Consider the following 17,792-nt stretch of genomic DNA (forward strand, 5'->3'; position numbering starts at 1 on the left):
TTTCAAGAAGAGTGGAAAATAATGAGAAACCTCAGGGAGAGATGTGGTGGGATCATTGTTTTAGGTATGGGAAAATATTAAAGGGTTTGTCTATTTAAAAGCATTCTAGTCAGAAAAGTGTGGGGCTCAGCATGCTGACTCACGCTAGTTGAATGCTCAGTGTGTCTTCTCTACACTTCAGTGAGTTTAAGATACACATCCAGGTTTTCTTTGGAGGCAGTGTGCCAAAACATGATATTCCCTGAGTTAATATTATTACAACAAATGAATTCAGCTCATCTTTAGGATGTCAGGATTTTGTTGATTCTCTTTCAGGTAACAAAATTCCACTTTGGGAAAATTTTAAAGATAACTTTTAGGCCTATGGAATCTTTTTTTTTTTTTTTTTTTTTTTATTTGCAGCTGTTTTAGAAGAGGAAACTAACAAACATGATACCCACATTAATATTCATAAAGCACAGCTGAATAAAAATGAAGAGCGATTTAAACTACTGGAGGGTACTTGCTATAATGGAAAGCTCATTTGGAAGGTGACAGATTACAAGATGAAGAAGAGGGAGGCAGTGGATGGGCACACAGTGTCCATCTTCAGCCAGTCCTTCTACACCGGCCGCTGTGGCTACCGGCTGTGTGCTAGAGCATACCTGAATGGGGATGGGTCTGGGAAGGGGACACACCTGTCCCTATACTTTGTGGTCATGCGAGGAGAGTTTGACTCACTGTTGCAGTGGCCATTCAGGCAGAGGGTGACACTGATGCTTCTGGACCAGAGTGGCAAAAAAAACATTATGGAGACCTTCAAGCCTGACCCCAATAGCAGCAGCTTTAAAAGACCTGATGGGGAGATGAACATTGCATCTGGCTGTCCCCGCTTTGTGGCTCATTCTGTTTTGGAGAATGCCAAGAACGCCTACATTAAAGATGACACTCTGTTCTTGAAAGTGGCTGTGGACTTAACTGACCTGGAGGATCTCTAATCACTATTTATGGGGTGATAAGAGGACTTTTTGGGGCCAGAACCGTGGAGGAGAGCACATTTGATTATCATATTGACCTGGTTTTAGACTCAAAGCACATTTGTATTTGCCTTTTTCCTTAACGTTTGAAGTCAGTTTAAAACTTCTGAAGTGCTGTCTTTTTACATTTTACTCTGTCCTAGTTTGAAACTTAAAACTCTTAGAATATTCTCTTATTATTTATATTTTTATATTTCTTGAAAGATGGTAAGTTTCTTGAAGTTTCCGGGGCGTTTTTCTTTTACTGGTGCTTAGTGCAGTGTCTCAGGCACTCTAAATATTGAATGTGATGGAGGACATAGAGGTAGCAGAATTCCCAGTTGAAAATGTTTTGATATTTTATTGTTTGGCCTATTGATTCTAGACCTGGCCTTAAGTCTGCAAAAGCCATCTTTATAAGGTAGGCTGTTCCAGTTAAGTAGTGGGTGATGTAGTTACAAAGATAATATGCTCAGTTTGGACCTTTTTTTCAGTTAAATGCTAAATATGTGAAAATTACTATACCTCTAAGTATTTTCATGAAATTCACCAGCAGTTTGCAGGTACAGTTTTGCAAGGCTGCATAAGAACTGGTGAATGGCATAAGCATTTTCATTCTTCCTGATGAAGTAAAGCAGAAAGTACTGCATAGTAATATGTAAGATATAGCTAGCCAGCTAAAGTTCAGATTTCGTTAGGTTCAACCCTATGAAAAAAACTATTTTCATAGGTCAAAAATGGTAAAAACTTAGCAGTTTCGTAAGATTCAACCAAATAAATATATATACACACACACATACATATACACCTATATATGTGTGTATACAAACAGTTTGAATGTATTTTGGTAACAGTAGTAAATCAATGTGAGGATGGATAGAATTTAGTATATAATAGAGAAAATGTCATAAATGGATAAAAGGAATTTACAACTTGAGGAGAAAACCTTTATAATTTCCTATGGGTGTCAGAAGTACTCTCAGCAAAAACGGATGGCTAAAACAGTATCTACTATTCTCTGATAACTTTTTTTTTTTTGAGACAGAGTCTCATTGTCACCCAGGCTGGATGGAGTGCAGTGACGTGATCTCAGCTCACTGCAACCTCCACCTCCCGGGTTCAAGTGATTCTCCTGCCTCAGCCTCCTGAGTAGCTGGGATTACAGGCACCCATCACCACGCCCGGCTAATGTTTATATTTTTAGTAGAGACAGAGTTTTGCCATGTTGGCCAAGCTGGTCTCAAACTCCTGACCTCAAGCGATCTGCCCGCCTTGGCCTCCCAAAGTGCTGAAATTATAGGCATGACCCACTGCGCCAAGCCTCTGACAACGTTTGAATTTGTAAGCTGCTATGCAAGTGGGCATTTATATAAACTTGTAATGTTTCTTGTCAGAATTCTGAGTACTTTGTGAAGAACAGAAATGATCATGTTCTTATGCATCTATCTGTATGGGTCTGAAGGTGTATATACAAATTGAGATGAGTCTTTATGACTCTTGATAAGCCTAAGTTTAACAACAACAGCAAAAATGCCAAGTTGTCCTGAGCCCTCCTGCATTGTTATGCCACTTCCCTACTGCTCATATGCAGGCTGGCTCCCCTGGGCACACAAAGATGAGTATGGGCCATGGGCCCCTGTAGAGCTGCTCACCTGGTGATGACCATGCACCTTACAATTTCTGAGCAGTTAACCCTATAGAAGCATGCTTTATATGAGTGTCTTCTGGGAAGAGGAACCTTCTTAATCTCTTCTGTGGGATTTTCAAATGCTAAAGACTCACACTGCAGCAATTATCCCAGATGATTAAATTCAAAGAAATATGTTCACAACAGGAATATACTAAAGAACTAAAGCGTCGCTGCTGGTGAACTGTGGAACAGTTGATGCTCAACACATCACCTTGGACAAATTCAGGAAGCATTTCTCTAGCCCACAAGGCCAGACCCAGGTGCTCTGTGTATTTGTTTTTAATGTTCTTCATCATATCCAAGTTCACTCTCTCTTCCTGAGCAGTGGAAGATCATATTGCTGTAACTTCTTTTGAGTAGTTGATATGGAAAACATTTTAAAGTGAATTTGTCAAAATGCTGGTTTTGTGTTTTATCCAACTTTTGTGCATGTATATAAAGTATGTCATGGCATGGTTTGCTTAGGAGTTCAGAGTTCCTTCATCATTGAAATAGTGATTAAGTGATCCCAGAATGAGGAGTTCTAGCGTAAAAAGCACCCCTTTTTCACAAAACAAGAGTTGTGAATTTGCTTTTAAACAAGGTGGATCTATGTAAACTATTTTCCTTTTTTTATGAACGGAACAGTAATTTTCTTCTGTATCAATAAGATTTAAATTTTATTTCCATTTTGGGTTAATTTTGGTTCCTGATGAAAAGATAACAATACACTAAGCATAAAGGGGAAGTTAATATCCTTGAGAAAGTTACAGAAGGATTACAGTGGGGGTGTGTGTGTTAATAATGCTTATTAACAAGTCTAAAATCTGACCCCTGATTTCCACATTTGGTATTTTCAGAGAAAACAAGAGACAGTCACAGCCAGGATCAATTCACAGTGCCAGTCCTGAATACAATAGGACAGTGAGGTACAAACCCTTTGTGTGGTCCCTGGATAATCAGTCCACACTACTGACTCTTTTCTCTTAGAAAGCAGTTGGAGATATATGTCTCAATCTTATATAAGAATTCTGAGCTGGAGATAAAGGTTTGATGGAGGCACAGTAGGGGTCCCAGGTGGTGAAATCACACAGGAATAACACATTCTATGGGAAGAGGAAGAAGAACCTGTAAAGCGTTTGGAGAAGGAATGATCCAGAGGTAAGAAAAACACCAAGGAAGGTGGGAATAGAAAAGAATGTCACCAGGGCCAAATGCCAGCTTGGGAACAGCAGCCACTCCCAGAGCATTCCCACAGCCCTTGTGAACTCTGTCACCCCCATGCTGCTCTCTCCTCAAGTCTGTATCTCTGACCCTGGCCTTTGCCATAAGCTGATCCGAGTACCTGCTGAACATCTAAATTCAGGAGTCCCATAGGGACTTTAAGGACCACTTCACCATACAGAACTGGAAATCTTCCCACCCTCCCCACCACTGCCAACCTATTACTTCTCCATTTTTTCTCTCTAAGTGACATCATTGTCCAAGCCAAAAGTTTGGACACTATTCTAGATTCCTGCCTCATCTTCCCTGTCCAGTAACCCGCACTGCACTGCGAATTTGACCTCCAAATAATTTTTTTAGAGGTATTCCCACTACTTACCCTTCCTCAGTACTACTGTCTTGTTTTAGGCCTACATTATTTTTTAAATCACAACTGTTCTTCCTATTTTTAGTTGTGCCTCTTTGGAGTTTGACACTGTGACAATCTCCACAGTGTCACCTGATGATCCATCTCAAATGAAAATCTGAGAATGACTCCCACCCCACCCACACTGTGGCTTCATAGCCCATAGGAAAAAGCCCAGCCTCCATGGAGTGCCATACAAGGCCCTCCATGCCCACTTCTACCCTTCCAGCCTCACCTCCTGACATTTCTACCTTGCATTTAGCAACACCAACCCAAGCTATCTGATATTTGTCTGAGCTTGTACTATATGTCTATCTGGAATACTCTTTTTTTGAGATAGGGTCTTACTCTGTCACCCAGGTTGTAGTCCAGTGGCGCAATTACAGCTCACTGCAGCCTTGACCTCCCTGAGTTCAGGTGATCCTCCCACCTCTGCCTCCCAAGTAGACGGGACTACAAGCACGCAACACCAGGCCCGACTAATTTTTTTGTATTTTCTGTAGAGATGGGGTTTCACCCTGTTCCCCAGGCTGGTCTCCAACTTCTGGACTCCAGTGATCCGCCCACCTCAGCCTCCCAAAGAGTTGTGATTACAGGCATGAGCCACCATGCCTGGCCTGGAATACTCTTCTCTATCCTTACCTTCTTTGCCTGGATAATTCTTGCCCTTTAAGATTCTGCTTTGGCCTCACCTCCTCTGGGATGCCTTCCTAAACTATCCTTTAATCTGTAACCCTACTCCCACACTTCACCCTTAGTAACTTGCCCATCGGGTTCATTTTGCCCACTGCCCAGATAGAGCTGATTTATCAAGACAAAGGAATTGTAACAGAGAAAGAGTTTAATTCACACAGCTGGTTGTACAGGAGACCACAGTTTTATTATTGCTCAAATCAGTCTCCCTGAAAATTCGGAGACTGGAGTTTTTAAGGATAATCTCATGGGGATGGGGGCAGGTAGTGGAGAGTGCTGACTGGTCCCCGGGGAAATGGGGAGTCAAAGCTGTCCTCTTGTGCTGAGTCAGTTCCGGAGTGGAAGCCACGAGACCATCAATCTGGGTGGGAGCAGCTGATCCATCCAGTGCAGGGTCTGAAAATACTTTGAGCACCAATCCTAGGTTTTATAATAGTGATGTTATCCCTAGGAGCAACTGGGGAGGCTTAGAATCTTGTGGCCTCTAGCTGCATGACTCCTAAACCATAATTTCTAATCCTGTGGCTAATTTGTTAGTCCTAGAAAGTCTGGTCCCCAGGCAGGAAGGGGGTTTGTTTTGGGATAGGACTGTTGTCATCTTTGTTTCAAAGTAAAACTGTAAGTTCCTCCCAAAGTTAGTTCTGCCTACACTCAGGAATGCACAAGAACAGCTTGGGGGTTAGAAGTGAGATAGAGTTGGCTAGGTTAGATCTCTTTCACTGTCATAATTGGCTGTCATAATTTTCTGCAAAGGCGGTTTCACCTTCACTGTATCAAAAGTCCTTGCTCTGTGCTGTATACTTCTTTGCCCATAACTCAATTGCTCCACTTTTCTTTTTCCAGAAAACAAATGTTGCTACATATTTATCAGATTGTGTGAGTTACAAATAGAACAGATATTGTCCATGTCCTCCTCAGACTTCTAATCTGTAGGTCAATCATAAGTGGTACAGAAACATGATCAGAGTGTAAATGTTCCCAGCCTCTGGGCTGGCAAAGAGTTTGCCTCTCAACTTCTCTCCCCAGTGCCCTAAGGAAGTATACCTCTCAGAACTGTTTTGGATGTTTGTGATGCAAAATAAGAGAACAGGCAGAAAAACATTTGAAAGGTAAGCTCTAAGGGAAAGATTTATGGAAAATAGCTAAACAGATCCACATAAGGATTGGGGAGAATTAAAGAAGAGAGCGGATGGAATTTGAAACTATGGAAACACTGCCAAAGCAGCCATGGAAATAAGAAAAAAAACAAATAGAAACTATGGGAACTGTGACTTGGAGCCTTTTTGATTCTTTTTTCTTTCAAGAGACCCATGCTGAAGACTAAAATACGTTTTAAAATTATTTTTGGCTGTTTGAAATATACATATTTGAAACTCCACGCATAGACTCTATGGCCCCAGAATTTATAAGACATTTGAACAAATTAAGTACATAACAATACAAGTTGTGACAAGTGCCTTGAAGAAAATCACAGAGTACAGGAAAATATTGATGAGGCTGCTGTGGGGAAAATGTACTGGGGTTGTCAGAGAAGGCCTTAATTCTGAGGTAACACAATATCTCATGTTCATGTGACATGTTTTCTGAATACCCAGCACTTTTCAACACCCTTATAAAGTCTGAGGAATTTCCTATGAGAAAACTTGCCTCCTTGACCCCCTTTGTAGCACAGCAATGTGACCTATGTCCCACCAAGCAGGCAGTCAATGCAAAATTTCAACTTGAAAGTGAGCAAGATAGGCCAGGCATGGTGGCTCACGCCTGTAATCCCAGCACTTTGGGAGGCTGAGGCAGGTGATCACAAAGTCAGGAGTTCGAGACCAGCCTGGCCAACATGGTGAAAGCCGGTCTCTACTAAAAAATACAAAAATTAGCTGGGCGTGGTGGCGGGCGCCTGTAGTCCCAGCTACTCGGGAGGCTGAGACGGGAGAATTACTTGAACCTGGGAGGCAGAGGTTGCAGTGAGTTGAGATCATGCCACTGTACTCCAGCCTGGGTGACAGAGTGAGACTCCGTCTCCCAAAAAAAAAAAAAAAAAAAAGTGAGCCAGATGAAGAAGGAAACATGCCTAACTCTGGCTACCAGCGGGGACCACCAGTGTTTGTGGAAGTTGCAGTTTTGGTGTCAATGGTGGCAGCAGCAACAGATTCTCACTAGATCCTCTAGTGTGTTTGGGTACCGTTGTTTCCACATTTGGCCTCTGGCTCTCCTGGAGATTCTGTGAGCTACATGATATTGTTAAAGTCCTTTTCTTTCTCAACCAGAGTGGATTCTGTTGTTTGTAACTAACTGCCTGACCTAATCAAGCTGAGATCTGAAAGATGAGTCAGCTGTGGAAAGAGCTGTCAGGGTGGATCAGTAATCTGGACAGAGGGCACTGAAGAGTGTTGGTTCAATGAACTGAGAAGAGGATAGTGTGGTGGGAGTTTGGTAGAAATCAGGAGAATGATAGTTGATGAGGGTAGAGAGGGAGGCACAGGGTTTAGAACCTAAGTGCTCAGGCCATGGTGAGAAGTTTATGGTTTATGTAAAGTATAATGAAAGTTAACATGTTATGGGCAAAGGATGCATGATCTGATTAATATTTTGTCTCTTAATATGGAGCATAGATTAGAAGGGGGACAAGAGAGAACATGGGAAGAGTATTAAGGTTAAATCATACTGAAATTGCATTTCATGTCTGTTGCCTCTGAAGCCGAGAACCATGTCTGATTCAAAAGTACATACCAGGTGCTCAAACAGTGTCTTAAGCTGAATGAATACAATAATGCATTGAATTTTTATAACAACTCTGATAGGCAAGTCTTCTGCCCATTCCATAGATGAAAAATCTGGTAAAGAGATCCAAGTACTAGGCACTGTCCTAAGAATGTTACATATATTAACACATTAACCTTACAATAACCTCATGAGGTATATGCTATTTTATCCCCACTTTACAGATGAAACAACTGAGGCACAGAGAGTTTATGTAATAAGCTCTAGGTTGCTCAGCTAGTAAGTGGTAGTGCTAAGATCTGAATCCAGGCAGTCTGGCCTCATAGGCTCCACTCTTAACCACTACACAGACTGCCTCATATGGATACTGATGAATTCTAAACACACACATACATATATATATATATACCTTTAAATGAGTTAGAAGAGTAACTACTATTCATAGAATAAAAATCAAATATAACTTTCAAACCACTAAAGTGAGAAAAAAACTGGAAAAAGAGACTGTCAAACCAAAGGCAGTAAAGAGAACAGGAAGCATGATACATAGAAAAAATGAGTGAGATATATCTATGAATAAGTTAAGTGTTACTATTAAGAGAGGGAAATCTCAAATATGAGAGGGGGACACATACATGCTTTTAAAAAACATACCGAAAACAAAATAGAGCTAATAACTGCATTAGCTTTGTAGTCAGAGAAACTCTTGCACACGTGTACCAGGAAACATGTACAAGAAAATTTACTGTCAGCAGTTTGTAACAGCAAAAAAAAGAAAAAAGAAAAAACTGGGGCAAAAAAATAACCTATGTTGGCATGGAGTGGAGCAACAGCAGCTCTCCTGCATTGCTGGTGGAGGGTAAGCTGGTAGGAGGGTAAGCTGGTACAACCACTGGAGAACAATCTGGCAATATCAAAGTTGAACTGTGCAAACCCTTCTACCTTGCAATTCCATTGCTAGACATTATCCTAAAGAAATTCTTACCATATGTCTAAGAGGCTGTGTGAAAGAATTAACTTATATTGTAATGACAGAAATCAGGAATCATTAAATTGCTAGCAACTGGAGAATGGATAAATGGTGGTACAGTTATACAATGGAATACTATTCAGCAGTTAAAAAACTAGAACTACAGGAATCAACCTGGATAAATTTTACATACACAATTATAGGTGACAAAAGCAAGTGACATGAGTATCATTTATATTAGGTTTAAAAAGCATGAAACAGTACTGTATGTTACTTCACATCGCTACATGTATATGGAGCATATATAAAAGCTTTCATGGGAATGACATACCAAATTCAAGTAGTAGTTAATTTCAGAGAGGAAGAGAGGGAGAATGAGGTTGCAGACCGTTTCACAAGGAGCTCTAACTGAATGTTAAAATCTGAAGCAAATACGAGAAAATGTTAAAATGGGATAAAGCTAGATGGTCGGTATACAAGTGTTCATTATATTATTTTCTGTAACTACATTCTGGTAATATTTCGTATTAAACATTTTAAAGGAAAGTTAAGCTTTCAACTCGAGATTCTATAAAAAGAACAAAATAAACCCAAAGAAATAAGAAATTAATGAAGGCATACATTAATGAAAGATAAATTACTTTTAAGACAGATTTTATCTATAAAACCAAAAGCTGGTTTGATAAATATCATCAAGAAAAAGACTCCAATACAATATATAAGAATATATATGTGGCCGGGTGTGGTGGCTCACGCCTGTAATCCCAGCACTTTGGGAGACCGAGGCGGGCGGATCACGAGGTCAGGAGGTGGAGACCATCCTGGCTAACACGGTGAAACCCGTCTCTACTAAAAATACAAAAAAGTAGCGGGCGTAGGGCGGGCGCCTTAAGTCCCAGCTACTCGGGAGGCTGAGGCAGGAGAATGCGTGAACCCGGAGGCGGAGCTTGCAGTGAGCCGATCGGTTGCGCCACTGCACTCCAGCCTGGGCGACAGAGCGAGACTCCGTGTCAAAAAAAAGAATATATCATTAACTTATAAAGGATGGTTGACAACAATATGGATATTTTTTAAATGCTGAAAATGTAGCTGAAATTTTTTTTTTTTTTTTGTTTTTTGAGACTGTCAGTCTCTCGCTCCACTGTCCCCCAGGCTGGAGTGCTGTGGCGCAATTTCGGCTCCTGCAGCTCGCCTCCCGGGTCACCGGCCATTCCTCCTGCTCAGTCTCCTGAGTAGCTGGGACTACGCGCCCGCCCAACGCCGGCTAAGTTTTCGTTTTCGTATTTTTATCAGACGGGGTTTCACCGTGTTTAGCCGGATGGTCTCACCTCCTGACTCTTGATCCGCCCGCCTCGGCTCCCAAAGTGCTGGATTAAAGGCGTGAGCCACCGGCGCCCGGCCAATACTTTTCTAGAAAAAAACTAATTTTTTCAAGAAGCAAAATAAAAAATTCTATGTATCAATAACCATGGAAGCTATATTAAAAACAAAACTATCCATTAAGATGGCCCCACACCCAGAAGGCTTTAAAGATGAGTTCTTCAAAACCTAAGGAATGTGTCATTCACACATGTTATGTCTATTCCAAGTCGTATAAAAATAATATGGCTGACTCCTAGCACAACCTGTTACCAAAACTAGACAAGAACAGCAAAAGAAAACCATACGCCAATCTAACTTACGTGCATACATGAAAATCAAAAATTAAATACACAGCAAATTGCATCCAGCAATATACTGAAAAAATAACATACCAGGATTGTAAGGATGGCTCACCATTAGAAAATCTATTATTGTAGTTATTTTATTGTAGAGTAATGGAAAAAAAGGCCATACAATCATCTCAAAGACTGATACTGAAAATACTTGGTAAAACTTAGTCATTTGCTGATTTAAAAAAACAATGAAATGGTAAACTACGAAAAGAACATAATTTGCCTATACACCCACTCACACACACACCATAAACCTGCAGAAGATGTCTTGAATGAAACCTAAGATGCAATCCAAAATAACTCCTGGTAAGAAATAAGTGCCTCCGTGGCTACTATTCAGTGTTGCGTTGGATTCTTGGGAAAAGCCAAAATTGTTCTTTACAGATAAATTCTTACCTACAAATCAAAGAGGACTGCCTGTCAAATTTTTCAAATACGAAGGTTTAGTGAACTGTCCAGATAGATCAACAATCAAAAGCCATACTTATACAAGGGTACTAATGAATTAATAGTCTTATTAGTAAAACAAACTACAACAAAAATAGCTACGAAAAAATGTTAAATGCGCACAACACCAAGCAAACTGCAACACTTTACCTGAAAAACAAAGGAAGAACTGAATTAAAAAAAAGCCACATTGCTGGATGGCAATTATCAATATTGTACTAGTATCCAATCTCGGCAAATCTACAAAAATATGGAATCCCAAACAAATCCCTGGAAATCTTTGCCATTTGGCGCCAATCTACTTCAGAAATCGGCCCCAGGTTGTGAAGTTCCTCACATGTGCGTGTAAACGCTTCGAGAGGGGTGCAGCCGCGGACAGAAAAACCGCAGCCTGAGTCCCAGCCTGAGTCCCCGCGCCCCTCTCCTCCCTGCGCGCCAGCAGCCCCTGCATGAGGCTCGCGCGACCGGAAGAGTCGCTTCCGCTCCCGCCCAGTTCTGTGGCGTAGGCTGGACTTTTCTGGTCGGCTGTTACGCGTGCGCGCGCTCTGGCGTTTCCTACGCGGTCGGGCGCTGGGTTTCGCGGTGCTGGCCGCACTGGTTGTTCGGCACCTTTGGTCCGGTTGAGGTTGTCAAGCTGGACCAATAGGTTGTTTCTCTTCAGTTTCCAGTAAGTGACTGTTCCAGCCAGGGCTGTGGCTAGAGTGTGAAGGCAAACCGGTAGAGGCCGCGCCGTCATTTTCTTACCACCTCACTCTTTCCTCAACGGCCCCCTCGGTCACTCCGAGGGGACTGTTGGTAGCCCCGCTCTGCCTCGTCCCCCGCTAGTGTGGCCGCTCCCAAGCTCTGAGTTTCCCCAGAAGATGTGTCCGTTGTCATGAAAGCTCTCATAGCGTTTAAGCCCTAGTATTCGACTTCTCAGATGCACCCTGGAGGGTGTACTCTTGGCCTGACCCTTCTCAGCCCTTCCGCTTCCTACAGTTGGGACGGGTCCTCAGATACTCACCAGGAGAATGTGATGCCCCCACCACCACTTCTTACTCCAACTTTCTTTGTGACTGTGCCCTCTGTTTCAGAATCCTACCGCCTCGTAACAAAAATGTACCAAGGACCATTCCACTTCACGCCCCTCCCTCCCTTCTCATACCCTTAAGAGTGCCTTAAGAGTAAAGCACTGACCTAAGCACTTTACATGCATTTTATTTAATCTTCCCACGCAGTCCTTAAGTAGGCAGACATGAGAAAATTGAGGCACAGAAAAGTTTAATAATTTGCCCAAGGCAACATAGGTTGGATGTGATAGGGTTGAAATTTGAATTTATTGTGTAGCTTACTCAGTCTGGCGTTATTATCATTCATTCCTTTCTCTTTTCCAAATACTGAGTATTCCTTTTTTTTTTAGTTGCTTCTACAGAGGAATTTTTTTCGTTAATGCTGTTTAGAGGGTTCTTCTTGAGAAATTTGGGTTCTAAGAACCCTTTGCTCAGAGCTCTCCTTACACAGACCCTTAAGTGTTGTTTTACCAAATCTAAGCTCCAAACTTAATAATATTTTGCATATCCAAAATGTGCTCATGCTTCCTTAAAAAAGTACCCCTAAACCCGTACCCACTAACCAGCCCCCTTCCTATACCTCAATATGACGATGGTTATCACTATTCTCAGCAAACGTTTGGGCAGCTAGCTTATGTAAGATAATAAAGATAATTGGGGTTTTGAAGAACTCTGAGGTTTACTTCCGACCTGAAGGGGAAACATGAAAAGGCCTTCATAAAAAGGCCACGTAAAATAGCAGATAAATCCCATTTCAGTTGCACAGATTACAAATTATATAAGAGCAACTTTGGACAAATCAGGTAAGTGCTAGATTTGTTTACTTATCTGTAAAATGTTATGGTTAGGCTAGGTCACTAAAATACTATAAATCGAAGTTCAGAGAGAGGAGTGATTACTCTATACTCACTATTGAGGGAGGTGGTGGAGGCTGTAGTTTGTTGTTCGTTTTTTTTTTTTTTTTTTGAGACAGGGTCTCACTGTTGCCCAGGCTGGAGTGCAGTGGCGTGATCAGAGCTCACTGCAGCCTCCACCTCAGCCTCCTGAGTAGTTGGGACTACTGGTGTGCATCACCACGCCCAGCTAATTTTTGTATTTTTTGTAGAGACAGGGTCTCGCTATGTTGCCCAGGCTGGTCTTGAACTCCTGGCTTCAAGCAGTCCTCCCACCTTGGCCTCCCAAAGTGCTGGGATTACAGGTATGAGCCACTGCACCCCACCTGTAGTATGTTCTCAATACAGAGACAAGGTTGAAGGATTCAGAGTACGTTTTTCTCATTTTGAATATCTAATAAAATCAGTAGACCCTCCATCAACAGAGGATTGGGTAAAGAAAATGCGGTGTGTGTGTGTGTGTGTGTGTGTGTGTGTGTATATGCCATGGAATACTATTTAGCCATTAGAAAGTCATGTTTTTTCAGCAACATGGATAGAACTGGAAGCCATTATCCTAACCAAAGTAACTCAGAAACAGAAAGTCAGATATTACATGTTCTCACTTAAAGTAGGAGCTGGGAAGCAGTGGGCACACGTACATATAGACACTGGAGACTACAAAAGGTGGGAGGATGGGAGGCGGGTGAGGGTTGAAAAATTACATACTGGGAACAATGCTCACAATTTGGGTAATGGGTACACTAAAAGCCCAGGCTTCACCACTGTGCAGTATGTACATCTAAGAATTCTGCACTCGTACCCTCTAAATATATAAAAATTATGTTTTTCTGAGACAATCTTGCTTTGTCACCCAGGCTGGTGCAATCTTGGCTCACTGCAACATCCGCCTCCTGGGTTCAAGTGATTCTCATGCTTCAGCCTCCTGAGTAGCTGGGACTATAGGTGCGCACCATCACACCCGACTAATTTTTGTATCTTTAGTAGAGATGGGTTTTGCTGTGTTGGCCTGGGTGGTCTCAAACTCCAGGCCTAAGCAATCAACCCACCCCAGCCTTCCCAAGTGCTGGGATTACAGGTGTGAGCCATGAGACCCAGACTACAAATAAAATTTTTTAAAAAGCTGTAGATCTTGCTCTGAAAATAAAATTCACATCCATACAACATTTTATGCTTAATTTTAGGAGATTCATGACTCCTCCTTCTCAAATTTAAATGTTAAAAACCCTTGATTTAGGGAAACAGTATTATTCAAAACACCAGAACTAAGCCAGATGTGGAAGGCCATTATCTTGTGGGCAGTGTTGAACCATTTGAGGTCTGATAAATCTGGTAGCAGTATGAAAAATGCATGACAGTGGGAAAAAGCAATGAGACTATAGTTAAGTGGCAGGGGAATCATTTAGGTAGCAGACTGTGCCAAGCAGTATTGGGAATGAAGAGAAATTAGAAGAAATATTGGCAAAGACAAATATCTGACTGGATATGGAATTGAAAGAAGAAATCAGTGATAAGGTTTGAGGATCAGTTATGCGACAGGTCTATCTTGTCTTCAGTATTCTGTTGAAGTCATTCCTATAACATATGTGCTAGTGCTTACTTTGGCAGCACATATGCTAAAATTGGAATGATACAGAGAAGATCAGCAAATAAAAATATAAGTATAAATTTTAAAAAGAAACAAAAAACATATGTGCTCTAAGATCACTCCCAACCCAACAGACATTAAAAAGGATGAGGCAATACACAAACTCCTCTGTATTTATAAATTTGATATGTGAGAGAAATGGCCCACTATCAAAATTACCAAAACTCACCCAGGACAAAATAGGTAAATGAAATAGTCCTGTAACTATTAAAGAAATAGAATTTGTGAGAAAAACAAACAAACAAAACAACAACAACAAAAAACAAACCCTGGCAAGAAGACTCTTGCCAGGAAGAAAAAAAAAAAGAATAATAATAATTTAAAAAAAGCTCTAGGCCCCTATAATTTCACCGGCTAATTTCACCAAACATTCAAGGACGAAAAAATACCAGTTCTGTTACAAACTCTTTGGATTGTAGAAAAAGAAGAAACACTTAACTCATTTTATGAAGGCAGCATTTTCTGGATACCAAAACCAGATAAAGACAATACAAAAAACAAATCTAAAAGTTAAAATCCCTCATGAACAAAGATACAACTTCCTCAAAAAATATTAGCAAATTGAATTCAGCAGTATACTAGAAAAATAATACATTGTGACCAAGTCTCATCCCAGGGATTCAACATTTGAACGTCAATCCATAAGAAAAACTACATGATCCTATTAATAGATGCAGAAAAAGCACTTAAGAAAATTCAGCATTCATTCATGATTCTTAAAACTCAGCAAACAAGTAATAGAAGAGAACCTAATAAAAGGCATCGAGAAAACCCATAGGTATTGTTATACTTAATGGTGAAAGACTGAATGCTCTCTACCCTCCAAGATTGGGAACCAGGCAAGGATGTTTCTTCTACTACTATTTAATATTTTACTGGAAATCCTAGCAATTATAGTAAGTCAAGAAAAGCATTCTGATTGGAAAAAAATAAAATTATATTTGCAGATAACAGTTATATAGTAAATCTCAAGAAGTTATTTAAAAAGCTGGTAGAGCTAACAAGTAAATTTAGCAGGTTGCAGGATACAAGCTTAACCTACATAATCCTATTTCTACACTAACAATGAACTGTTGGAAACTGATCCACTCTCCTCCCTCACAAATGAAATACTTAGGTAGAAATCTAACAAAGTATGTGTGGGATTTGGAAACTGACCCACCCTCCTCCCTCACAAATGAAATACTTTAGTAGAAATCTAACAAAGTATGTGTGGGATTTGTGTGCTAAAAACTATAAAATGCTGATGAAAGAAGACCCATAGTGTTCATGGATTGGAAAATTCAGTCTAGTTAAAATGTCAGTTCTCCCTAAATAGATCTATGAATTTGATTACAGTCAAAAGTCCAAGCAATATTTTTTAGGCATAAATTACTTGATTATAAAGTTGATAAGGAAAGGTAAAGGAACTAAATTAGCAAAAGACTTTTTAGAATGAGCAGAGCTGAAGTATTCACATGACCTGATTTTAAAACCTAAAATTCTTTTTTTTTTTTTGAGACAGAGTCTCACTCTGTCCCCCAGGTTGGAGTGCAGTGGCAGGATCTCGGCTCACTGCAAGCTCCGCCTACCAGGTGCACACCATTCTCCTTCCTCAGCCTCCCGAGTAGCTGGGACTACAGGCGCCCACCACTACGCCTGGCTAATTTTTTGTACTTTTAGTAGAGACGGGGTTTCACCATATTAGCCAGGATGGTCTTGATCTCCTGATCTCATGAACACGCCTGGCTAATTTTTTGTACTTTTAGTAGAGACAGGGTTTCACCGTATTAGCCAGGATGGTCTTGATCTCCTGACCTCGTGATCCGCCTGCCTCAGCCTCCCAAAATGCTGGGATTACAGGAGTGAGCCACCGCGCCCAGGCTAAAACCTAAAATTCTTTAGGAAAACAGGAGAAAATGTTTGTGACATTGGGTTAGGCAAATAATTATTAGGTAACAACAAAAGCACTATCTATAAAGAAAAAGATCAATTTAATTTCATCAAAAAATATTTTGCTATATAAAGGGTACTGTAAAGAGAATGAAAGACAAAGAGAAAATATTTGCAAATCACATACTTGACCAAAGGCTTTTATATCCATAATATATAAAGAATTTCCAAAACCTAACAAGAAACCAAATAACCCAATTTAAAAGTAGGCAAAAGTTGTATACTTCACCAAAGATGATATACAGCTAGCAAATAAGCACATGAAAATATGTTCAACATCACTGATCATTAGGGAAATGCAAATTAAAGCCAGGAGATAAACAGTTATCATAATGGATAGAATTAAAAAATAGGACCAAGTCCTGATAAGGATATGGAGCAACTAGGACATTCACACATTACTACAGCCACTTTGGTGAACAGTTGTGCAGTTTCTTAGGAAGTTAAGCATACACTTACTGTGTAACTCTCCGGTTCCACTTTTGTGTGTTTATCCTAGGGAAATAAAAACTTATGCTAACACAAAAATCTGTAAATGAATGTTTATAGTAGCATTATTTATAGTTGCCCAAAATGTCCTAAATTAAGGTTGGTTCAACATTTGAAAATTAATCAGTGGAATCTACCAAATTAGCAGACTAAACAAGAAGAACTACACGAACTAAATGTCCCTAAGTGAGTGAATGTGGATAAACATGGTGTAGTACATCTTCACAATGGAATAGGACTGGATAAAAAGGAACAAACGTTGATATATGCGGTAGCTTCGACCAATCTCAGGTGTGTTATATTAAGCGAAGGAAACCAATATCAAATGGTTAAATACTTACGATTTCATTTATATGACATGCTGGAAAAGGTAAGACTAAACAGACAGTGAACAGACAGATGAGTGGTTGCCCAGAGTTAAAGGTGGGGAGAGGGTCTGACTGCCAGGAAGTAGCAGGAGGAAATTCTTTGGATGTTGGAATTGTTCTGTATCCTGTTAATGGTGGTTACAAGTATCTATGCATGTGTTAAAACTCTTAATACTGTACATACATGTGAATTTTACTGTATATAAATTTGAAAGTAAGTTTTACTGAAAAATTTTTTAAGAAAAAAACCAGTAGTCTAGAATCTCATTTTAAAAACTCACCCCCCTGGGGCGGAGCAAGATGGCCGAATAGGAACAGCTCCAGTCTCCAACTCCCAGCGCGAGCGACACAGAAGACCGGTGATTTCTGCATTTTCAACTGAGGTACTGGGGTCATCTCACTAGGGAGTGCCGGACAATCGGTGCTGGTCAGCTGCTGCAGCCTGACCAGCGAGAGCTGAAGCAGGGCGAGGCATCGCCTCACCTGGAAGCGCAAGGGGGAAGGGGATCCGTTTTCCTAGCCAGGGGAACTGAGACACACAACACCTGGAAAATCGGGTAACTCCCACCCCAATAC

The 17,792-nt window shown here is 40.7% G+C and overlaps 2 protein-coding genes and 1 long non-coding RNA gene across 7 annotated transcripts in view; 2 read left to right on the forward strand and 1 right to left on the reverse strand.

Annotated features, from left to right (window-relative positions):
• The window catches only part of TRAF5 (TNF receptor associated factor 5), a 58,564-nt gene extending 55,325 nt beyond the window's left edge, over positions 1-3,239 (forward strand). For all 5 annotated transcript variants that reach the window (XM_017853056.1, XM_017853058.1, XM_017853057.1 and 2 more), the window contains exon 11: positions 403-3,239. In XM_017853056.1, coding sequence (XP_017708545.1) covers positions 403-977 — 575 coding nt within the window. In that variant the 3' untranslated portion in view covers positions 978-3,239. The remainder of the gene's footprint in view (positions 1-402) is intronic.
• Positions 3,240-5,135: 1,896 nt separating this feature from the next.
• LOC108515880 (uncharacterized) lies at positions 5,136-11,245 on the reverse strand. The gene is made up of 3 exons (XR_001881655.1): positions 10,988-11,245; positions 9,007-9,097; positions 5,136-5,407 (listed from the first exon to the last, which is right to left on the reverse strand). It is a non-coding gene; the product is annotated as an uncharacterized LOC108515880 (long non-coding RNA).
• A 94-nt stretch (positions 11,246-11,339) lies between these two features.
• The window catches only part of LOC108515878 (putative uncharacterized protein encoded by LINC00467 homolog), a 68,285-nt gene continuing 61,832 nt past the window's right edge, over positions 11,340-17,792 (forward strand). Inside the window, exon 1 of the mRNA XM_017853061.1 lies at positions 11,340-11,504. The gene's annotated coding sequence lies outside the window, so the exon portion shown is untranslated. The remainder of the gene's footprint in view (positions 11,505-17,792) is intronic.

Source organism: Rhinopithecus bieti, unplaced genomic scaffold (genome assembly GCF_001698545.2).
Source record: "Rhinopithecus bieti isolate Rb0 unplaced genomic scaffold, ASM169854v2 scaffold_35166, whole genome shotgun sequence".
NCBI lineage: Eukaryota > Metazoa > Chordata > Mammalia > Primates > Cercopithecidae > Rhinopithecus > Rhinopithecus bieti.